The sequence below is a fragment of the Ambystoma mexicanum genome, chromosome 1q (assembly GCF_040938575.1).
Source record: "Ambystoma mexicanum isolate Mex_15411 chromosome 1q, UKY_AmexF1_1, whole genome shotgun sequence".
NCBI lineage: Eukaryota > Metazoa > Chordata > Amphibia > Caudata > Ambystomatidae > Ambystoma > Ambystoma mexicanum.
This window is the reverse complement of record NC_090922.1, coordinates 311494876-311519735: the sequence shown is the minus strand read 5'-3', so window position 1 is coordinate 311519735 and position 24860 is coordinate 311494876. Positions and strand designations below refer to the sequence as shown.

Below are 24860 nucleotides of genomic sequence, written 5' to 3'. Positions count from 1 at the left end.
GGGTCCACCGGTGCCCTGGGGTACCTCCGACACGAAAGGCGTCGATGGCGTCGAGCGAATCGGCGCCAGCGTCGAGAGAACCGGCATCGGCGCCGAGAGGATCGGCGTCGACGAAATCGGCGTCGACGTCAGATGCAGCGCCTCCAGAATCGGTGGCGTCGACACAGCCCTCGAGGCCGGAGCCCCGAGCGTGTCCCTCGACGACCTGAGCGTCGACGGCATCGACGACTTCCTCGGAGCCAGAGCCTCGAGAAAGCCCGTCGACGCCCTCGACGCCACAGACGTCGATGTCTTCTTCGAAGACCTCACAGGTGCACACGGTCTCGAACGTGTCGAGGACCGGGACCTGGAACGGGTACGTCGAGAACGAGTCCCCTTGTCCGAACGGGACCTCTCCCGTGACTCGTGCCGACCACTCTTGCGAGCGGTGTCTCTCGACCTCACACGACCGACCCCACTCGGGGGCGCGGACGGCCGAGTACCCTGCGACCAAGAATCGCCAACATCTTCTTCCCGAAGGAAGCCCATTCCACCGGCGTCGCACGGCTGGAGGGGTAAGCGACGTGCCGGGCAGAGCCCTCCGAAGAGGACCTGGAAGACGACCGGTGTCGGCGCTTCCGAGAATGCCTCGAAGAGGCTGAGGAGTGGCGAGACCGACTCCTAGAAGGAGACCCACGAGACTTCCGACGATGACACGGAGAGTCACCCCTCGAATCATCCGTCGAAAGCCCCGCAGACCTCGACTTCCGGGGCTTGGACACCAGACCTACCGACAACTTCTTCTTACGTTCGCGTAAGGCTTTGGACGTGAGCGACTGGCAGTCGATACAGTCATCCGTGTCGTGGGCCTCCCCGGGGCACCAGAGGCAGGCGTCGTGCGAGTCCGTCACCGACATCTTGGACCCACACTCCCCGCACTTCTTGAAACCCGGACGCGGGGTCGAAGACGAAGTAGACATCTTCAGAAGGAAAGTCACAAACGAACAGGTTCGAAGAACCGAGAAGAACAGAACTCCAAAGAGTCGAGGCGTTTAGACCGAGAAACACGAAGCAACACGTTCGCGGAAAAAACGGAACTGAGGCTATGGGCGTCGTGCGTCCTACTTATCACATCGGATGACGTCGGACGTCGGAGGAGGTCCTCGACGACGGCGCATCGACGTCATCGACGCAGGACGCAGAAAAAGTTTCCGAAGCAGCACAGCTGTGGTGATTACCTGTCATAGATATGGAATACGTCGGAGGACCCAATCCCCTCGAAACACATATTATATAAAAAGAAGGGAATAATCAAAATATATCAATGATTACAATGCAATCATTTCCCTCTTATGGAATGCAAACATAGATGTGCAGTACATTGCAGACAATTCAACTGCTGTTGCACAATATGTTACAGCCTACTTAACAAAAGCAGAAAAAACAGAGCTTCAAGACCTCTGGGATGACCTAGCATCAGACAAAACATTATCACAGAAATTGTATAGCCTAGGCATAAAAATGCTCTCTCAAAGAAAATGTGTGGCCTATGAAGAAGCAGATCGTTTAACCGGCACTGCTTTGTATGGAAAATCAGACAACATAGTATGGCTCAGTCTTGGTCCTGCAAAATCTAGAAAAAGAGTGCTAAAATCATATGAGGACATAGAAACAATTGCCAGAAATGATCCCAACAGCCAAGACATTCTAAAAAACTATCTACTGGACACATACTATCGAAACAGGAGTACCACTCTGGAAAGTATGCGTCTATACCACATAGCTCAAAACTTTGCATACAAAAATAATGTAAAACCCGATGAAAGCAAACGTAGATATAGAGTGACCGATTGTGAAGGGAGCTTAGTGAAACTTACCAAACGAAGCTGAATTAATCATGTAAAATTATCATTAAAAACTCAACAGAAATAACTATATCACATGTCTCTGTTACAACTTTTCAAACCATGGAGAAAAGAGGAAGACATAATAGATAATTATGACTGCTATGAAGCTGCTTTCAAAGCAAATGAAAGTACTATCATAGATGTGAACTTTACGCAGTACAAAACAATGTAACACAATGAGCAGCAACAGGAAGAACAACTTCAGGCCAAACCAGATAAGGACTCTTCCGACAGTAGTCAACCTTCTGTAACAGGAAGTCAGGAACCACTAGGACAACCACTAATAGCAAATGGCAGAAGTAGAAAACACCATGTATCAATATCAAGAAGATACAAAAGACTTAACTGTACAACAAGCAAAACTTAATGATCAGCGCACCATTTTGGAAGACGTAACAAAACAAATTGTACATGGTGTACAACACGAAAATAAAGAATGTACCTGCCAAAATTACAAACCTATACTGCTGTACGTCAGTGGTGAAGCTGGATCAGGGAAAACATTCTTAATCAAAATCATTTGTATTTGTTTATTTGTATTTAATTTATTTATATAGCGCAGGCCAGGCCCAAGGGCAACCGGGCGCATATCTTAGTAAAGCAGTTACATTATATTTACAGGTAAGGGAGCAGTACATTACATAACATCACAATAGTCCCGACAAATTGCAACAAGTAAACAGTAGACATTACAAATCAGGCAACGATCATCAGTGCATGTAGGGTCCCAGATGGCCCATTCAGTAAAGAGGAGCAGTTGTTAGTAGGAAGTAACTAACCAAAGCTTGGCTTTATGTTTGAATTGGTTGAATGAAGGTAAGGTTCTGATCAGGAGTGGTACAGTATTCCAAAGCTTGGCTGCCAAGACAGGGAAGCTAGCGCCTCCAGCAGATTGACGCTTAAATCTAGGGATCGCAAGACCTTGGTTTTGTGCAGATCTGAGCGCTTGTGCTGGTGTATATTGAGTGAATCGCGAGGCTAGGTATGAGGGAGCCTGGTGGTTGACGCATTTGTAGGTGAGGGCCAGTGCTTTCAGGGAGATCCTTTGGGCGACTGAGAGCCAGTTGAGGTTCTTCCTGGTTTCTGAGATGTGGGCGGATCGGGGGATTTTAAGGGCTACTCTAATGGCATTATTTTGGGTCGTCTGGAGTTTATTAAGATTGCCCTGGTTGGTGCCCTGGTACAATGCATTGCAGTAGTCCAGTTTGGACATGACCAGGGTCCTGGCCAAGGTGATGCAGTTCTGGGCCGTGAGGAAAGGACGGCAGGCTGAGATCAATTTGCAGGTGTAAGCAGATGCGGAGGCCACTGCATTGGTTTTTCTAGTGAGTGTCAAGGAGGCGTCCAAGTATATATCCAGAGTTTTGGCGTCTTTGGATACTTTAATCAGATTGCCATCAATGTTGAAGGAACCGAACAGGTGACTTAGTTTGTTAAGTCTCTGTTGTGTGCCTAAAATGAGAAGCTCAGTCTTGTCATCGTTAAGGCACAGTTCATGCTGGGCCATCCAAGCCTGTATGACAAGGTAAATGTCATTAAGGGCTTTGGAATCAGCAATGTAGTCACCAGTGATGGGTATGAGTATCTGGGTGTCATCAGCGTAGTTAGTGTAGGTGACACCCAGATAGTCAAGCACATCAAATAAAGGTTAGGTGAAGACATTGTAGAGAGTAGGGGAAACACAAGAACCCTGCGGGACTCCACAAGGGACTGGTGTGGGATCAGCCGATGCGGTAGGAGAGAAGACTCATGTGCCTATTGTCAAGGAATGACCTGATCCAGTTGGAAGCCTTGTCAGAGAAGTGGGCCGCTGACTTCAGATGCCTGCATAGTATTTGGTGATTGACCAAATCAAAAGCAGCTGATAGATCCAGTAATAGTAGAAGGGCCAATTTACCGTTGTCTTTAAGGTCATCAATTTGAGTTTTGAGATCAAGTAAAGCTGTTTCAGTCCCGTGTTTAGGTCTGAAGCCAGATTGTCTTGAGCCAAGGAGGTTATTGGTTTCTAAGTAGTTCTGAATCTGCAAGTAAGCTGCTCTGTCAAGTAGTTTAAGTAGGAAAGGTACGGTGGTAATAGGTCTATAGTTAGTTGGTATTTCAGGGTCTAGTGTCGGTTTTTTTAGGAGGGGGATAACCCACGCGTCCTTTAAGTTGTTAGGTACCGTGCCTGTACGGAATGAGGAGTTAATGAAGGCAGTTGCTGCTTCCTTGATGATAGGTGGTGGGCAGGAGTCACCTTGGCAATTGGAGGGTTTTAGATTGCAAATGATGTTTTCGACCTCAGGGATGGTGAGTGGGGTGAAACTAAAAGGGGTGTGAGTAAATGAGGCCGTCCGAGTATAGGAAGGTTTGGTGGGGAGGTTGGTGAGTAGGGTGTTTTGTTTAGCGTTAATTTTAGATTGCAGAGTGGTCATTTTAGTGAGGAGGGCGTTTTGGATGTTATTGCACCATTTACTGTCTTTAGTGCAGGTGTCAGGCGCAGGGGATGGTGATTCCAATTCTTTAAGGATTTTAAATAATTCCTTAGTGTTGGATTCCGCTTGAGCGATGCGTTGGTTATAGGTCTCCTTTTTGGCTTGTAGGATCACTTCTTTGTAGTTATGGGTAGTAATCATGAGGCGATCTTTGTTAGGGTCACATGGGTGACTCTTCCAAAGTGATTCAGCCTTACGTTTTTCTTTGCGTAGAATTCTTAGCTGCGGTGTGAACCAAGAGTTCAGGTGGGCCTGTTTGGCTTTCCGTAGTTTGAGTGGTGCTATATTGTCAATGGCTTTAAGCAGTGTTTGATTGAAGATGTCTACTATAACTGTGGGGTCATTATGTTCCATGGACACGCATTTGTTCAGGATGGGAAGGATGAGAGGGAGGAGTTTATCCTTAGTGATGTCTTTTTTGTTCCTGGTGGGAATGGCTGGAGCTATGGTAGGCGCAGTGTGGGGGTTGGTCGCTGGTAAGTGGAAGATCATAATGTGATGGTCGGACCAGGCGCAGGCGTGGTTGGAGCTTATGGATGTGTTGCAGTTAAGGTCAGTAATCCAATCAAGTGTCCTGCCCTTGATATGGGTGGGTTCGTCAATGCGTTGTTGGAAGCCTAAATTAGCTAATGTGGTAGCTACTTCAGAGGCCAAGTGATCCTTAGTGTCGAGAAGGCCCAGGTTAAGGTCGCCTAGAAGCAATACCTTCGAGTTAGGTTTGGTATTGACGGTCAGGATGGCCGTGATCTCATCTATAAAAGAGCCAAGTGGACCTGGGGGTCTATAGATAAGGTGGATGGTGGCAGTGTTAGTTGGCGATAAGGTGAGTTTCACAGAGTGGGATTCTGCGGAGCTGAGCTCAATGTTGGGGATGGTTCTAAGTGTAATGTTATTTCTGTGTATAAATGCGACTCCACCTCCTTTAGATGAAGTTTGACGGTCCGCTCTAGTGATCGAGTAACCGATGGAGATGGCGAGGGCAAGGAGTGGGCCAGAGGCAGCGTGTAGCCAGGTTTCCGTAATGGATATGAAGTCGAGGTTTTGAGTGGTGATCAGGTCGGAGATGTCCAACGCGTGGGCCGTGATAGATCTAGCATTGATGAGGGCACCCTTGAGATCTTTTGCAGAGAAGGTACAAGGGGATGGTGGTATGTTCTGTGTAGTGGGAGTGTTGTGAGTGTGCTGGATGCTCACGGCACGAAGGGCACGAGGCAATCTGGATCCCAGTCTGAAATTCATGACTTGGAGCGTGCACGGTTGATTAGGTGTAGGTTTGGTGGCTAAGTGTTGGAGCCATAGGGCAGGGTCATTAAGGTATGGGTTGCTAAGGGGCATGGTGCGAGAGAGTGGGGTGGCGTGACAGTGGTTGGTCTTAGCAGTGCTAGGAGTGGGGGGGCAGAGCAATGTGGCAATGGTGAACCCTACGATGGTAGCAAGAATTGGGTGGTTGGCAGATGGCAGTGGCCGCATATCGTGAGCCAAGTGTCCTAACCGTCTGTGCAATGGAGTGGGGGAACACTGGAAGGTGTGTGGAGGGGTTCTGCACTGGTCAGAGGTGGGATCCTCCAAGCGATGGCAATCTGCGTAGTTTGTTAGGTGAATACATGTGCAGGTAGCAACTAGAGGCTCAAAGGTAGATGTTCAGCTAGTCTGGCAAAGATAGATACATAGGCAAGTGCCGTCAATGACTCAAGGCAGAGGTTCAGCTAGTCTGGCAAGATAGGTACATGTGCAGATACAATCAATGACTCCAGGCAGAGGTTCAGCTAGTTTGGCAAGGTAGGTACATGTGCAGATACAATCAATGACTCAAGGCAGAGGTTCAGCTAGTTTGGCAAGGTAGGTACATGGGCAGATGCAGTTCGTGACTCAAGGGAGAAGTTCAGCTAGACTGGCAGATAGGTACATGAGCAAATGCAGTTCGCGACTCAAGGGAGAAGTTCAGCTAGACTGGCAGGTAGGTACATGAGCAAATGCAGTCAATGACTCACGGGAGAAGTTCAGCTAGTCTGGCAGGGTAGGTACATGAACAAATGCACAAGACAATCAGATGTGGTCTGAAGGCGACCATAAGGCACAACACAAGTCAATAAAGTGTGGTCTGTAGACCATAAAATGCTACTAACAGGCTAAATGCTGTCATGGTGCCAGTACAGGTATACAGATACCAGGATCAGGTTGAGTTGCTTAAGGCTAACAGACTAAGGCGCCCTAGGCGCATAGTCCAAGTTGCTAATGGCTAGACAGCAGGCTAACATGACTGTGGTAATAGTAGTTATGATAAAGGGTGAGGAAATAGATCTGCAGGGTGTCTGGGTTGGCGGTGTGCGTCCATATAATCATAATATGCCAACCGTGAGGGATTTAACAGTACTTGGAGGAGCACGTAAGGATCATTAGGCAATATGTAAGCAAATGTTTGAATGACAAGGATGGCAGTAGATGAGCATAGTGCAATCTGGCATATGGTATTGATAACAGCAAGTGGTGTTGCAGGCCTAGCTTCGGCAGATAGACGTATAGCAACTGAGGCAGAATATAGTTCAACAGGGAGTTGCTGTGTCGGGTGATATTCAGCTCCTAGTATGCATGGAAGTTGGGTAGTTAGAGTCAGGCGGGCCGTTGATAGCGTAGGGGGCCAAATAAGGACTGGGACACAGTACTGACAGGTTAAGGGTCCGTGAAGAGCCAACAGGGGTTCCGGCCAACGGCATATACCGCATGCATACAACAGGCATAGGACAGGCCCTTTTACGTGGCCCTTCTGTGGGGAGCTTCCGTGCTCCGGCTTCCGCCTATCGGTGGCGGTGGTGGGCGGAAATAGGGCACGTCGTCCAATCCGTGTGGAGACCAGGCAGATTGGGCTGGTCAGGCAGATGCAGCCGAGGCTGCTGCAGTGGCAATGACGGCCATTGACCACATTGTAAGCAATGGCGGGGTGGCCCACAGGGGGGGTCGGGCGAACGCTGCAAGGGATGTTATCTCCCTGATTTGGGCACAGCTGCCTTGCAGGGTGCACAAAAAGAATTTAGGATGTGCTCGATCGATTTTTCAAATAAAGGCGACGGCTCATTGCTGCAGTGGCAAGGGGTTCCTGCAGTGCCCCATGTATTGGGCAAGCTTCTAGGCGCTGGAGAGGAGGCTCCTGCCTACCTCTCCCGATGTGGAGTCAGCTAGTTCCTTCAACAATTGACAAACAAGAAACTGTCAGCTGTTGTAACGACCCCCACAGGTTTAGCTGCCTACAACATAGGCGGTGTGACTTTACACCGATTACTACTGCTTCCAGTAGTGCATCAAAATAAATTAGACTACTACAAACTTTCTGCAGAAGCTGCAATGGAATTACATAGAGTATTGAAACAAATGAAAATGCTACCAATAGATGAAGTGAGCATGGTCTCCAACCTAATATTGGCTTTGATTCATATCAGATTGCAAGAAGTACTTAAAAATAATAACGAAGAACTCTTTGCAGGGAAACACATTATCATTTTCAGAGATCTTCTACAATTGACACCAGTGAAAGGTGAACCGATTTTTAAAACCTTAGGCCACAAACTCTGCCGGAAAACTGTTGGTAGCATAGGTAATGTTAACCTTTGGCAACATTTCCAATACAGAGAATTAACTGAGAACATGCGGCAATCTGCAGATCTCACTTATGCCAACATCTTAAAAAGTATTAGAGTTGGTGTATTATCGCAAGAATCACAAGTTGTATTGAAAAAACGGCGATGATGCATGTGCAACTGATGTTATGGAACAAATAGCGCACAAAAATGTCAATTGTATGGCCTTAATGCCAACTCTTGCAAGCTGTTTCGTATTCAATGAACAATGTTAAAGAAAGAAATGCAACCAATAATAGAAATTAGGGCCACAGACAAACTAGGCGTACATGGTATGACAGTACCCATGTGTGAGCAAGCCACAACAAGACTTAATAGTTCAGAAAATTCAATTTCCAACACAGCTGGGTTGGAAAAAATATTGAAATTTTCCTTAAATTGTAGAGTAATGCTTAAACGTAACCTTGACGTAGATCAAGGGCTAGGTAATGGCGCACTGGGCACCGTTGTTGGCTTTCAATCATACCCACGTGACAGCAACATTCAGTTTGTAAATATTCGCTTTGATGAAGTTTCAGAAGTGAACAGGATAGGGCGCTCAATTGCTCGATTCCTTCTCTTCAAAGACATGTATGTACGTAGAGAGCAATTTTCTCTAACTCTTGCATATGCAGTTACCATTCATAAATCCCAAGGTCTTACCCTAGACAAAGCATTGCTAGATATAGGAAACACAGTGTTTAAGGAAGGCATGAGCTACGTAGCATTATTACGCTTTCGTACACTTGACGGTCTATTGCTAATAAACTTTGATTCAAGTAAAGTCAAAGCTGATATTTCTTGCATTCTAGAATACAATAGATTGTGTTCACTGTACAACCCCTCATCTGAAACATACCCTGTTCCAGATAAAGTGAAACGTGGTAAAAGAAAATTAAATGAAACAGAAATGCAACAGAATTCAACAGCAAATTACACAAAGCAAAGAAAAGAAGCTAAAGTTTCATCAATTGCCGCAAACATAGAACAACCTATTAGGGAATGAAAACCAGGGACGTCGGCAAAGATGCAACAGAAAAACCGAAAAAAGCACTCAGATACAGAACTTGCTGTGCCATTCAAATTTGCAAATGAAAGTGGAGTAAGTTGCTATGCAAATGTAGCAATGAATATTCTATTTCAATTGCCACCAATTGTTAACAATATTTACCTGCACAGCAAAGACCAATTGTGTTTGCAAATGTTATTGCTGCGTAGAAATGAAACAAGCAATCCTGACAACACACAGTGTTTATGGAGTAAGGCAACAATTGGACGACTGTGCTGGAATGGTGAGATTCACTATGAACTCACAAGAAGATCCACAAGAATTTCTAATGTACATACTATTAGTATTGGAAAACAAAAGCATATCTGTAAATGAAATCTTCCAAATTTCGTACATGTGGAAACATACATGCGCACTCTGTAGAAAAGTGATACAGGAAGAAATCCCAAATGAGCGATTTGTGTATGTTTCCATACCAAATTGTGAGAGCATTCCATTTCAGCAACTTGTACAAAATGCAAACCATGGCAGATTATGTAGTATTTGCAATTCAGACAATCGCTCCACCTTACTGGTACAATCACATAGTGCTTACATAATACTTATGCTTCTACGTTATAATCAGATGGCACCAAAAACAACTGCAAACTGACTGGATTCACACACGGTCAAGTGTCACTTGGAAAGAAAACCTTTACAACAGTAGGAATAATCTACCATGCAGGAGCTACAACCAATGCAGGTCACTACACTGCATACATTAAAAAGAATTCTGGATGGTTCGAATGTAATGATAGCACCATTTCTCTAAAGCAGAGATTGCCAGCTAACCTAACAAATGCGTATTTAATGTTCTTAAAGCCAACATTTTCGAAATAATGTGTACTTCAAGATTGACAACAAATTATGTGAAAGACTACAAACAGTTAGAATACGCCCACAGGTATCTAACTACCCAACAGGATGGAAGAATGACACAAATAAATGATTATCACAGATCGTTGGAAACAAATGCACAGGTACCTACAGGTATGTAACTGTTAAAAATCGTCAGGAAGGCAATCAACAAAACAGTCATGGGAAAGATGAAGGAAACAGGATATAACAACGCCACAAGTGAATGAGTAGCACAAATCTGTTAGAACAAATGCAGTTAGAATACGCCTACAGGTATCTAACTGTTAAAAATGAGCAAGAAGGCAACAAACATAACATTGATCAGAAAGATGAAGGAAACACTCAAAGGAAACAAGGAAGTAGTTAGTACCATAGGAAATGAAGGTTTTTTTAATCCGACAAGGATTCTTTTTCCCCAGACCCAAGGATTAGAGAAGCAAACACAGAAACTGAGCGCAATGCACAGTACACTGGTTTGTAAACTAAATATGAGGGTAAAAAAAAAAAAGGTTAACTGTCTATTATGCAATGTAGTAAATTTTCAAAAAATGCAAACACTAACACACCTTTTTCTTACATCACAGAAATGGAAAAAGTGATACTTCTGCCAAGTACGATAGCCACTTCAAAAAAGTATGTGCATTCTGAACAAAGTAAGGAGTAAGTATATTGGCAGTCCTTTTGTACACATGGGAATCTACAAGTCTAATCTATGGTACTAATATGCTGCAGTGCCTGTAGGCTGGGCCTTGCAGCTTCGGTGAGTAACCTACTACCTACGCCTTACGACCAAGGTACAACGAGTATAGTTCCTATCCACAACCATCGCTGCATACCAAAACCATGGTCCTTGCAAATTAGGTACTTATAAATTTACTTTTCGGACCATCGTCTGCAGCCATGTAGGTAAGACACTAGGGCGTGAACACAACTAGCGCATTACACCACATCCATATCGACTTGTCACTCCGCGGTTTATTACTTCAGTCTTAGGTGCAAGGGCTTTGGGCATGCACCCAAGAGTGCAGGGTCTCTCCACAAACACCTCACTGATGTGTGGTAGTGGCGGTTTTTCTATAGGTGCGATATCCTTCAGTGCTTCTGGCCAGAGGCTTCACTCCTAGCTGTATGTCCATAGATCTTACATGGGATGGGTGTGCAGTGGCTTGCACGTCTAGTACTTTTAACTTTGTTCTTGGGTGCATGGCCTTTTGGCCATGCACCCAAGACTGGACGTACTCCCCGGTACTTGCCAATCGAAACGCAATACTATGGGTGTATGCATGGGTGGCACATGTTACAATGGTTGTGGCCAGGGCCTAGAGTTTTGGAAGTAAGGCCTTCGGCCGATGGCCATGCATCCAAGACTCTAGGCCCTGGCCACAACCACTGTAGCATAGCACACCCATGGCGCCGTACTAATTAATGTAATAATATCCATAGAAAAAACGAATGTAATTACGGCATGTTGTCAATTTCAATGTTCGCCACCACTGCGTGTATCCTTACAACAGTTAGAAGCATCCTGTGCACTGCATACACTGAAATGCTATCGTTATTATAGCCCTCATTTTCTGCGTGTACAAGGTGGCCATAGAAAATACATCATGAAGACCGACCCCCAGAAGAAATGCATTGATCACCCAGGGTTTACTGTCTGCACTTTTCCCCAACGCTGTAGCACACAGGAAAAGAGTTTTATACATAGAGCATGTGTGCGCTGGTTGTTGCTTCGCTTTCGGCGGATCCAAGATGTCAGGCGCAGCCAAACAATCTGACGCAGAACACGTCTAGCAGCAGCCAATTGGCAGAGACGTCGCATGTCCGCGGTCATGACGGCAGCCCCTTAGCCAATCGGTATGTTGTCTGCGGAGCGAACAGGGAAGCGTGATCGCGGAGCGGACATAGATATCACAAATTCTTTTTCACCTACTTTTTAATCATTATGAAAAGTACTGCACGGAAGGTCACCAAATTTACAAAAGCACGCTTTCGGGACCAAGGCCCTGCCCCTGCCGCACATTTCGTGCAAATCCGTCCAGCGGTCTGGCCTATAGCTATGCGCAAAGTTTTTTCCCCATTCAGTCTACGGGAAAAAAGACGTTTTGGGACCCCCCCTATAACATTTCCCCCCCAGCACCAAACATCACCAAACTTTGCAAGAAAATTCAGAGTGGGCCATATACATTTTTTTTGCAAAGTTTGGTGAGGATTCGTCCAAGGGGAGCAAAGTTATAAGGCGCCCAAAAAGTGCTCTTCCTATGGAAACAGCAACTTAACCATAACTACATGGCCACTACCGTGGCCATGATATACATCAGATGACAAAGTCATGACAGTCTAGTTTAAGGGCAAGGGGAGGCTGATCTAATTAAGTCTGGTTAAGTCTGATGTTTGTAGAGTAATTAACAGGAGTGACGACTACTTACTTTTCTCGTCTGACCTTTTTTAAGCAGTACCCTTCACAGGAGGATGGACGTTTGCTGAACTCCATTAATGTGCCATTTGCACCTTCCTACATCTCCAATTGACTCTCTAGAAGGAACTGTACTTTCAACCTTATCACCTTTGGGAACTATCAACACAAACGATGCCACATCAGATCCCTGAAGGAGCTTTGCTAGTTCCCACATCACACCTAGGGATAGGTAGGTAGGTAGGGGAAAAGTAGCCTGCAAGCTGCTTTTAGCCCTCTTTAGGGAAAAGCGTGGAATGATGCCTTTCACAGGGCAACCTATCCTCGATTGACCAAAGTGTTTGGTGGCACAGGATTTACAACCTTGAAGCTGAATAATTGGGTGAGGTTTAGACTTTTGCGCTGAAGGAGGTGCACTATTGGATTGGCCACTTGGGATTTCATGATAAACAAAACATTAATTATAAAATGTGCATGTAAGGGCAAAATGTATTTTTAAAAACAGCCCATGTACTTTTTAAATGTTGTTAAAGAAATAAAGTACCAGTGCTGCACAACTTCAAAAGTTTCAGACCAGACTAACGCTCAGAGGAAAAATAAGAAGGCTGGAGGTTGGGGTCTGGTACAGGCCTTCTTTAAAAAGTGATTTCCAGACTAGCCCACAAAGGAAGCTAGCTAACCTACAAAACTAGAAGGAAGGGGAGCATGAATGATTAAGTCTTTCTGTCTGAAATCGATAGATTTCAATTTGGGACGTCACTGTGTACGTTTATTAACCCTTTCTCTGCCGACCCAAGGGGCTCAAACTGCTGAGAAACACACACACACACACACACACACACACACACACAAACACATATGAATGTCAGTGAAAGGGTTAATTAATTGTTTATTAACAGTGGTAAGTTTGTCACAAATGGGAGTTGTAGGTTAGAAAGTTCAGACCTTCAAACAGTAAGATTTTCAAGCATGAATGTAGGTTCATAGGTGCTTAATTGTTCGACACTAAAGGTTGTCAAATCCATTCACAGACCCACGTACCTGTTTGTTCATGGTTGACATGGCTTTGGTGACACCCTTCATTGCCTGTGCCATGGAATTGTTGGACTTCAGAGTCTGAATCTTCAGGGACACTGCCTGAATGTTCGCCCTCATCAATGTGAATTTCTTCACATAACGGCGCGTACGCACCAAATCCTTCGCCATAATTCTCACAGCATCCTGCAAAAAACAAACAGCAAGGTCAATGGAGGCAGTTCCTAAAAATAGGCCATGAGGACCCTCCTGCTTATCAAGTCTCATCTTGGATGGGAAAGAATTCTCTTTCTTTCAACCACCAATATACACAACTTGCTGAAGACATGTATGCATACCGGTAGTGCATATCCGGGGGGTTCCAAGGGCTCTATATCATAAATAATAATACAGTGCAAGTAATGATGAAAAAGCAATGAGCAACAGTATGTTTTAGGGAAAACGGGGGCAGTCAACCAAGAGTTTCTTTATAATTGTTTAAAAAGGGTCATACAGTGCTGGATGGTTTGTTCAGCATCATAGATTGTATGGCAAAAAAATGTAGGTTTCCTATTGCCCATATTCGATTTACTTAACTAGCAGCTAAGATATTAAACCACAAACAAGTTAATTTGGCAGAAACATAGGAAAATCGGAAGAAAATAATAAATTGGTAAAGCCAACAGTTTTTGCAAAGGGTTTGGATAGACATTGTATATAGAAATAGTGTGGCGGTCACCACACAATAGCTGAGCATCAAGATACATAGGAAACCTGAAAACTGATATATTTTACAAACAAAAGATTTGTTAAACCCGCCAAAAGACGCCCCGCAAAAGAAGCATATTGGGGGAACATGTACAGAGTGGCTAGTGGCTCAGTAGCATTTTAAAATATACAGTGGGCGCAGTCGAAGGTCCTGGCTAGTGGGCCAGAAAGACGTGTAAAGTGCCACGGCCAAAGGCTGTGGCCACCCAATGGGTCCAAATGAAACTTATCGGGGGAACATGTACAGTGCAAATGGTCGAAGGCTGTGGCAGAAGGCCATGGCTAGTGGCCCGTAAAAAAAAAACAAGGTATAACAAAACCCTTGCAATTCAGCAGATGTGTGAAGTTAGGACCAGCATAACACGGCGCATTCCCGTTGCAAAGCCCATGAGCACATGCATATTATAAGAGAAGGGATTCACAAAGACATACAAAATGGCATTATGGGGACATGAGCATGCAGTGTTAAGCTAGTCATAACTCCACACATCTGCTGAATTTCAGGGGTTTTGTTGCGTTAAATTCGCTCAACTTATCTGCACCTTAATGAGTTTTTTCAGAGAATATAGATCTTGTTTTCAAAATCTAAAAAAGGGACGTCGGCAGGGCGTGTCTGTAATACTATCCCTACTGTGACGTGCACTGTACCCACGGTCCTTCATGCGTCAAGGAGGATGCGTGAAGTGTTTGTTGGAGTACAAGAAAGTGAAGCAGGTATAAGTTGTCTATGTACCTTCAGATACAAGTATCAGAAAGACGATTACAGGTATGTAATATTCGTCTTCTGAGGCTTGTGAATGTGCCTAGAATCACATGCTTTGCATAGACCAGCGAGCATGAGAAGGAGGTGAGTAGTTAGAACAAACAAGTGTCCAAACTCTATGACCTCAGGAGCCAAGCTGCTAAGTTGAGTTTCTGAGGGTATGGATGGAGGGTTGCTCCCTGATGCTGTTAACATGTTGTAAGGGCTCAGTAGTTTTATTGGTGTACAAACTGACATTTTGAGTAGGTACAAGAACCAGGGTTGTAGCACCCACATTAGAGCTATTAGGATCATAGCCAGATGTTCCTGATGCATCTTGTGGACTACCCAGTTTAGAAGTGGTGTTGGTGGAAAAGCGTACGCAAATTTCCCTGTCCAATTGATTAATTGTGCGTTTCCCTTGGACTGTTATGGGAAACCTGGATGCGTAAGCGGGGCATTTTGCGTTGTGTTGCGAACGGATCGATGTCTGGATGCCCCATCTTGCAAACATTTTGTGCACAATGTCAGCAGCTCCCACTTGTGTTCCGAGGGAAGCTCTGTGTTTCTGCTTAGCACATCTGCCAGACAGTTGTGTTCCTCTGGAAAGTGTTGCAACAGGAGGTAAATGTTTCTCTGGAGACACCATCTCCAGATCTTCTGTGCTAGTCTGGAAAGACACAGTGAATGTGTCCCGCCTTGTTCGTTAATGTAAAACATGGTGGTCGTGCTGTCTGTAAGCACTAGTATTGTTTTGCCAGACAATTGGTGTTGAAAGGCTTGCAAGGCTTTGAACACTGCTAGCAACTCTAGGATGTTGATATGTTTGCTCGACAGCGTCTGTGTCCACATGCCGTGCTTTGTCTGGTCAAAATAATGTATGCCTTTCCAACAGATTTTCCTCTGTCCAATCACTGAAGTGCTTCCACAACAGTCGGTGAAACCACCACTGCATCGTCCCAATGTATGTTTGCGTTAGACCATTGTTTTGCTAGCCACTCTTGTATTTGACGCATGCGCAACCTTGGGGAAGGCACTAAAAAAGAAAAATGGAAGAAGCCACCATTCCAAGAAGGCGCATAACTGTCCAGTAATCTGGAACCCGGCTGTGTAACAAGGGTCTTTTTTTTGGGGGGAAAATTTAATTTTAGTCATCAAAATATTCAACAACCAGATACAACAAATTAAACCAAAACAAAGTCCTTTATACACCAGTATCTGTATATTCAATAAAGTCCTATTCTCCCTCCCCCTATCCTACCCTCAGGTTCACAAAAGTTCATCAGTATATTGAGAGAAATTTCCCCCACATCTTCTCAAACAATACAAATTTCCTTTCTCTTCTGTATAGTAGTCTCTCCATCTCTGCCAGTTTATGCATTTCTGAAGTCTCAATCTTTACTGGTGTAGCAGTCTTCCAACCATTTAAGATCCATTTTTTCCCCCATCAACGCACCTCTAAACACCCGTTTTTTCTGGCATACAGTTAGCTCATCCAATATCTCATCACTCCCCAGCACCAGAGCAACATTGATTGTTGATTTTAGCCCACATGTGCTTTGCCGTTAGCCGGTAAACCTAGCCTTCATGCACTTTGACACCGATTGCTGAATCTAGCCCATAGGTGCCTGCCATCCATCGATTGTTGACTTCAGACCCTATCTGCTGTACCTAATTAACCATCTGGGGCCCTTACCCCCTATACCCACATACCGCTGCTCCCCTAATATTAGAATACAGTTCCCTATACTGATACACCATGAGCATTATAATACTTTGCCTCTGGTCTATCACCCATCTAGCACTCTTAATAGCTGACAATAGCCAACACCATACTCAAGAATCACCAATTTAAACAATCCTCCGGCATAGCCATCGCCTTCCTCATCACCATGGAGGAAGTTAACCCCACCATTAGACCAAGGACTGAAGCGACCAATGAACGCCCAAGCAACCCTTGCAGCCCACCCACCAGAAACTCCAGGCTCAGAGTAAGACTCACCAGATTATACGAGCCTTTGACTAGATCTCTCCCGGCCGCCAACAAAATAACTATTACCCATCAAGTTAGCACTACTAATAGCAAAACTAAGACACCTCCTACCCCCCACACTAAAACCAAAACCACCACTGCAGCCCCTCTTAAAGGTGGACTAATAAATGCCAGATCCCTAACAGCACATGCCACGGACATCTGCGAGATTATACTGTCCAACAAATTGGACTTCCTTGCTGTCACAGAGACCTGGCTGCATGAGGCGGCAGGACCCTTATTATCTCTAGCAATCCCAGATGGCTATACCATTCTGAGACAAGACAGAAATAATATGCGAGGCGGCGGTGTTGCTATCATAGCCAAAATCAGCCTAAATATGAGAACCACTGTCATTCCAGATTGCAACTCCTGCGAAGTGTGCGCTACCAAACTCCCACTCCATAATTCACAGACATTGACCATCTACCTCATTTATAGGCCCCGGTCGCGCTGGGCACATTTGATGAAGATATCAACTGCCTATTATCTACCAACCTTAAAACCTCCACGCAATTACTTATTCTGGGAGATTTGAACCTAGGCTATAACGACCCCTTAGACAAACATGCCTCCAATGTGGCTAATACCCTCCAAAAAATTGTGGAACCCACCCACAACAGAGGGAGAACCCTTGATTGGCTAGCAGATTATAACTGCTCTGCAGCCATTACTTCCATCTCCCCACTATTATGGACGGACCACTACCTGGTAACCTTTGATTTATCCACCATCAGGCCACTCCTACATGCAGCCAATATGGCCCCCTCATGCCCGACCAGGAACAAAAAGAGTATCACTAAAGACAAAGTGATCCCTGCTATTCTACCCACCCTGAACCAACTAAATGGAACAATAAATGGTTCACCCCAGAACTAAAAGACCTCTGTCAACTCAAAAGAAGTTGCGAATCATCCTGGAGAATCTCACCCACAGAAGACCATAAAAATAAACTTACTGAAATCTCCTCACATTATAAAAAAGAAATCGTCCTGGCCAAACGTAACTCATAATAAGCGCATAGCCACAGCCAACTCAAGTATGAGCGAGCTGTTTTCAATTCTAAAAGAACTAGAGTCGCCCACTCCCATTCCTGATATATGTACAAAAGACAGTCTGGTGCACGGAGATACAACAAGCATTGACCAACAAAGTTACTATGCTTCAAAAGAAAATTCCGGCTAAGAAAGCTACCCTCAATCATCCACCAATACTTAACACCAACCCATCCCCACTGGAACAAAATACAACTAGCCAATTCAGATTTACCAAAACATCTATCCTGGAGGTGGAGAAAACTATCCACTCTCTTAAGCCCTCCAATTGTCAAGGTGACCTGTGCCCGGCACAACTCAAAGATGCTGCCAGAGAACTTTCACCCTTCATATCTAAGCTTGTGAATGCCTCATTCACCTCAGGCATTGTGCCATGCAACCTGAAACAATCATGGTTACTGCCTCTACTAAAAAAGCAATCCCTCGACCCCCTCATCCCCACCAACTACCGCCCCATAACGACAGTCCCCTTTCTGCTAAAAATCCTGGAAAAGATGGCACACACCCAAATGCAAATATTTCTATAAGCTCCTAGGAACAAAGCAGTCCGGCTTCCACCCACGACATGGAACCGAACCTGTGCTCATTGACGTGAAGGCCCAAATTGATGAGTTAAGAGACAACGGTCAAACAGCACTCCTCCTACTTTTGGATCTCTCGGCCGCCTTCGACCTTGTAGACCACAAAGTCCTCTGCACCCATCTTAACTCTGCAGCTCAGTTCTCCAAAGAAGCCATACTATGGGTCGAATCTTTCCTGAATCAAAGGACCGTGAGGGTGTTCTCCCCCCTCAGATGCAGCGGACCCTATCCCCCTCCTGTGCAGTGTTCCCCAAGGTTCCTGTATATCTCCGACACTATACAACATATTTACTAAGCCCCTTTTTGATGATCTGGACCTTCTTGGTATCACCTACATTAATTATGCAGATGATACCCAGATCCTCCTCCCACTTTCCGGGGATTACAACAGGGATTTGGCCTTGGTAAAATGGGCGATTCTCATTGTTCCAGGGATGGATGGCAACGCTTGGTCTCTGCCTGAATGATGACAAAACAGAGCTAGTCATTCTAGGCACACACTCCACCCTCAAAAAACTAGGCCAGAAAGATCATGTCTTCGAGATCGATGGAAACACTATCAATGTTGCCAAGGAAGTGAAGACTCTGGGCTTCTACCTAGATGTCACCCTCTCCAACAAACAGGTGAATTCTCTGGCCTCAGCCACAGCTTACACATGTAAGCTTATCAGAACTGGTAAACACTTCATCTCCGATGAGAACTGTATGATCCTAGCGAGAGCCCCCATCTTATCCAGACTCGATTATTGTAATGCCCTATATACTGGGGCTAACAAATTCATCCCACATAGAATACAAATTCTACAAAATAATGCCCTGAGAGCAGTCTTGGCATCTCTAAACGAACCCACATCTCTAAGACTAGGCGGAATAACAACTGGCTGTTGACTAAAGACAAAATCTTACTGAAAGTTGCCTCCCTCAATCACAAAGCCCTAAACAACGAGGCTCCATCCTATCTCTCTGATAGATTCACAGAAAGAAGATCATCCAGACCCTCAAGAAGCATCCAGACCCTCAAGAAGCACCTATGCCAATACCCTTAACATTCTGAGATTTAAATTGACTAAAACCGGAGGTGCTAGCTTCCCGGTCCGGGCAGCACAAGTATGGAATTCACTGCCCCAAACTATAGGTGCTGAGAAATCCTACATTAAATTCAGAGCCAACTACATCAATCACTTGAAGCAATCGATCAACTAACCAGTACCCCCTGCCACCCTCTTGCCTTTATTACAGATACAGATTGTATACTGTAAATTGCTCTGTACGGTATTGCCCGATGTTACACCACCGGCAAGCATTATATAAATATCACATCCTGTATATAACTTACTGTATAATACTGTATATAATTTACTGCATTACTGCCTATCCTGTCTATAGTATTATCACCATGCAAACTGTAACTTGTAACTATTGTAACCCTTGTAAGCTTTGCATACCCTGTACTGCTGCGCCCTCTTCCCCTCGGGTCTGGTGCGCATTATAAATGAATAAAACAACCAAAATCGATTCTTTCACCCAGAACTTTCTCAAAGATCGTATCAAATTCCAACCAGAATCCTCTCACTCTTATACAATCCCATAGCATATGTTTTAGAGTGCCAGTTTCGTGCACACATGCCCAACAATCAGAATTATCCATTAGATCTCTCTTCTCCATCCTCTCCGGAGTCCAGAAAAGCCGATTCAAGGGTCTTGAAGCAGCATGTTTTGGACCCTCTCGTTGGAGGGGAAGACTAGAGCGCCTTCCATCCAAATCACTGAACCCAGGAATTGTTTGACCTGACTGGGAACTAGACTGGATTTTCGCCTGTTGATGGAAAACCCTAACTGGAGCATGAGGGTGATTGTGGCCCGAGTGTGCTTCTGACACATTTGGGGTGCGTCTCCTGTTATGAGACAGTCATCTAGATAAGGGTACACTGGAATCGATTGCCTGCGCAAGTGGGCTGCCACTACTGTCAGTACTTTTGTGAACACCCGAGGAGCTGAAGCAATGCCGAAGGGTAGTACTTTGAATTGGTAGTGAATGGACCCTACTTTGAGCCCTAGGTATTTCTGGTGAGCTGGCAACACTGAAATATGAAAGTATGCATCTTTCATATCAAGTGTTGCCATGTAGTCCCCACTCTTCAGAAGAGGGGTGACCTCTTGTAAGGTTGTCATCCTTGAACTTTTGAGGCTTGCCATAAGTAGTCGCAGTTCTTGGGTCAAACGCAGAGCATTTTATCTTTCTTTGGAATAAGGAAGTAGACAGAATAAATAACCTTGTTTACCTGTGATGGAAGGACAAATTCTATTGCCCCTTTTTCGAGCAATGACTGAACTTCTGCCTTGAGTAAGAGTTGATGCTCCCTGGACATCTTTCTGGACCTGGGCAGATGATTGCACAGTATTTGCAGGAACTTCATGCAGTAGCCGTCTGTAACTGTTGACAGCATCCACTTTTCTGTAGTGATTCCCTCCCAAGCGTGGGTGAACAGTGAAATACGACCTCCTACCAGGGGAACATGGGAGGGAATCTGTATGTGCGAGTCATTGCTTTGCGGGGGTGGCGTTAGGCGGGTTTTCCTAAAGTTCCACTTGGAGGTAAGACTTTAGTAAGCTATCCCAGTGGTTTGTAGATACCCCAACTCTTAGTATAAGTCTGCACTACTGCTGGAACCTTGGTAGTGTGGCAGAACAGTCAGGCTTATCATAAGAGGAAGATGTGAGCTGTAGGTAAGTACACTGAATCTAGTTAGTAATGCACAAAGCAACACTTACACAAATGCATATTAAAATATAGATTATATTTACACAAGAATCAATTTAAAATTACTTTGCACAATAAACCAAAACACTTAGGAATACTTTAGAATACTTTTCAAAGGCCACCGCTTAGTTTGCAGCTGCACGCGGTTACATTTGCCACAGCTTTTGACAGTAATGACAGTTCTATCGTATTATCAGCAATAGCAGAATCTTAGCAGAAATACGGTAAAGACATTTACTCTGCATACACATATAAAAGTGCCTTTTAGGAAACAATTGTTGGTAGTGCAACACTAGCAGTTCTTAAGGTTATAGGGGCAGTTTCTTCGTACAGCCAGTCTTTTAAGGTCCAAAAGGCAACCCTAGCTTGAGGCAGTTCAGAGAGGGCTTAAAGTCTTGACAAGCAGTAGAATACGAAAGTTCCTGTGGATACTTTACAGTATCTAGTCTTTAAGATGCAAGAGGACACAATCAACATTGGAGACCCGGTTTAAAAAGGTCTTGCTAGAGGGACACAAGCAGCGGCATGAGTCGGCGGTAAGAGGGGGGGGTACCCTGGAAACCTCTATGTGCACTCCAATGCTCTGGAGCGACTTCACGGAACAAGGTAAGAAATACCTTTCATCCTCCAGTACCTTAGATGAGAAGAAAAGATTGTGGCTGGATTCTTCTCGATTTGGAAGCGCTGGGCCCGACCTCTGGATTCCTTGGTCTGATGACGATAGACAGCAGCAGTCTCAAGGGAGGACCTCTGGCATGGCTTTCAGCAACTTCTCGGGTCACTCTGTGGTTTTGGCGCCTTTTCAGCAGCACCAACAAAGAACGTGATTCGCCCGGTCAATCTTCTTCGCTTCTCACAGTCCCACACTCTGCTGAGGGGGTCTGGGCGAGATGGATTAGATCTATGGAGTGTCCTGGAGGGCACAACAAAGACTTGGACAAGTTTGGCCTTTCCCCGATAATGTACTCCGAATGGGCAGCAGGTCTCCTGGTATTGGGGTTTTGCAGCTCTGGAAACTCACAGGACCTCAGGAGATGGCTCAAATCAAAGTTAGTCTTGGGACTGGTTGTTCCCACTAGTCAAAGGGAAGGAGTCGTACTCATCTGAGTTCCTCTGTCGCACAGAAAACAGGGTCAGGACAGCAGTGGTTGCCTCAGTGTTGGAAAGGGTCTGCAGGCGTCTCTCGTCATCTTCTTCGGTTACTTCAGTTTCCAGTGGTCGACTTGCCTTTCTTTCACCTCAGGAGTCTCATGTTTTACAGTTCCAGCACATACTCCTCTGCACTCTCTCTCAGCTATTTACAGAAAGGGGTGGGTGGCTGTCCAATCAGGACAGCCAGACTCCAAGTGGGAGTTGGTTCCATTCACGCATTCAGGCAGACGAAAGGGCAGGGAGGTGAAAAACTCCTCCCACACTTCCTGGCTGCCCAGACATACTGGAGCCGAGGCGGGGACACCCAAGGGTTCCCGCTGAAGGCAAAACAGGCCTCCCCCTACCAGGACGGTAGAAGATGGACTGACAAAGAACAATCACGCTAGAGAAAAAAGAAAGAAGCCACCAAGTTAATAGTGGGGTGACCTTATTGTGTATAACTGAGGCTATGGACATAGCCTGCGATAGAGAATGTGCACAATAGTTGGTAGAACATGTCCACTGCTACCAGCCATAACTAGGAGATGGTCTATGTGACGAGGCACAGGAGCAGAGAGAAGGAGGATACGAAGTATTCCTTTGGCACGCCACAGACGGTGGTGTGTGCCAATCTCTCAGACTAACATTTTAGGAGATATACCAAGTATCTCTCTATCTTTAAGAACTATAGTTACTCTAGGATATAGAAAAAAATCTCAAAGGAGGACCCCAAGGGTCCCCCAGCAACACTGCCCATAAGGAGATGTGTGCTACAACAGTAAACTACATATGCCTTGAAAGAGATAGGACAGTACAATGCAAGGGAAAAAGAGTTCAAAAAGACAGAGCCCATAAGAATGAATGAGTGGAAAAGGTTTCGTTATATAGGTAGGAGAGATCTACCATAGGGTTTTAGCTGGTGGCTCCCCCGCTCCCTGAGAAGAACAAGTTACTTACCCCAGGTAAATTTCTTTCGATTGGATGTTTCTCCCATGTACTCCTCATTTTATGATATTCGTATCCATCTTCAGCTGCTTTGGAAAATAAAGGTCTTCTCGGCATAGGGCGCTGTGCGTCGACACTGTCAAGCCAATGTCCCTCAAAGGCCTCTGTCTCAGTTGACGTCGTCTAGTACATAAACCATGCGCAGCGCCCGTTGGCTTCAGTTCGTCATGCATATGCAGAATTACTGCCCTTATTAAGTACCTTTAATTTATCAGACTCTAAAAGAGCGTACAGTTTACTGTCTGGAAATTCTACAGCAGGGTAGGTTGGGAGAGTTGATGAGGAATATGTGGGGGGGAACATCCAATCGATAGAACGTTACCAGGGGTAAGTAACTTGTTCTTCGAATGAATTGTGTCCTCCCACATATTCCTCATTTTATGATAGACTCTCCCAAAGCAGTATTACATTTTTGGCAGAGGGTGTACGCATTTTTTTATGTTATTACTTGTCAAGGATAGAGCACAGAACGGCCTTCTTGAACCTGCTCTCATTGTTAGAGGTATCTAAATAATAAGTTCTGTAAACTTACGAATTGTAAACCAGGTGGCTGCCTCACAGATATATCTTTTATTGGAACTTCCCTCTGAAGAGCAGAGGAAGTTGCCATGCCCCTATTGGAATGAGCCCTTAAGCCTTCTGGGGGATCTTTTCCAACTAGCCTGTAACATTTTTAAATAGCCAGCATTATCCATCTCAATAGAGTTTGTTTGTTAACCGATAAACCAATTTAATGTCCTGTGTATCCAATAAATGTTGGTCATGTTGTTGCAATTTTGACACTGTCGGAAAAGAGCTCTATTTTTTTTTTCTTTTTATTGATATAGTTGAAATATACAACTTTTCAATATAAATGAATTAAAGTATAACATTTTTTAAAAAAGGGAGGGAAAAAAGAATGAATAAACAAAACCAAACATAAATTATATATGACAAGTATATATGCATATCTTTTTTAACGAGGGGTCAAACCTTCTGGAGACACTATTTTTTGTTTAATACTATGGTGATCATATTGTTATTCTACTTGAATTTGTTCAAGCTTCAGTTCCTTTAGAAAGGCCATTGCCCCAATTGACACAGCTGTTGATATCCCAGAGTATATAGTTCTCCCTAGTACGTCAGATGTAGTGACCCCAAATGGTTCAGTTAGATGTTTAAAATATTTGACGCGAGAATGTAGAAGGAATTCACATTCGGTAAGTAGATGTCTCAGTGTTTCAGTGGTGTCTTGTTGTTGACAAAATCTACAGAACGCTTGCTCTTTGTTGATGAGATTGCGACGGGCCAACACCTGTCTCGTTGGCCATAAATTGAGTCTTAGCCGTAGTAGCTCATTCCGATATTTGATAGATGGAGATTTAATTAGATAGCGTTCTGGATACGAGTGCTTCTTGTGTGTGAAGGTTGTCGGATCATGATCACGATACTTGGTGCATTTGTCTCTGGTGATATTCCAATCCATTCCAAATAATCTT

The 24860-nt window shown here is 44.7% G+C and overlaps 1 protein-coding gene across 1 annotated transcript in view; it reads right to left on the bottom strand.

Moving 5' to 3' along the window:
* The window catches only part of CHMP2A (charged multivesicular body protein 2A), a 320678-nt gene that overhangs the window by 86580 nt on the left and 209238 nt on the right, over nt 1–24860 (bottom strand). Inside the window, exon 3 of the mRNA XM_069639042.1 lies at nt 13335–13514. Within this exon, the coding sequence (XP_069495143.1) occupies nt 13335–13514 (180 nt within the window). The remainder of the gene's footprint in view (nt 1–13334; nt 13515–24860) is intronic.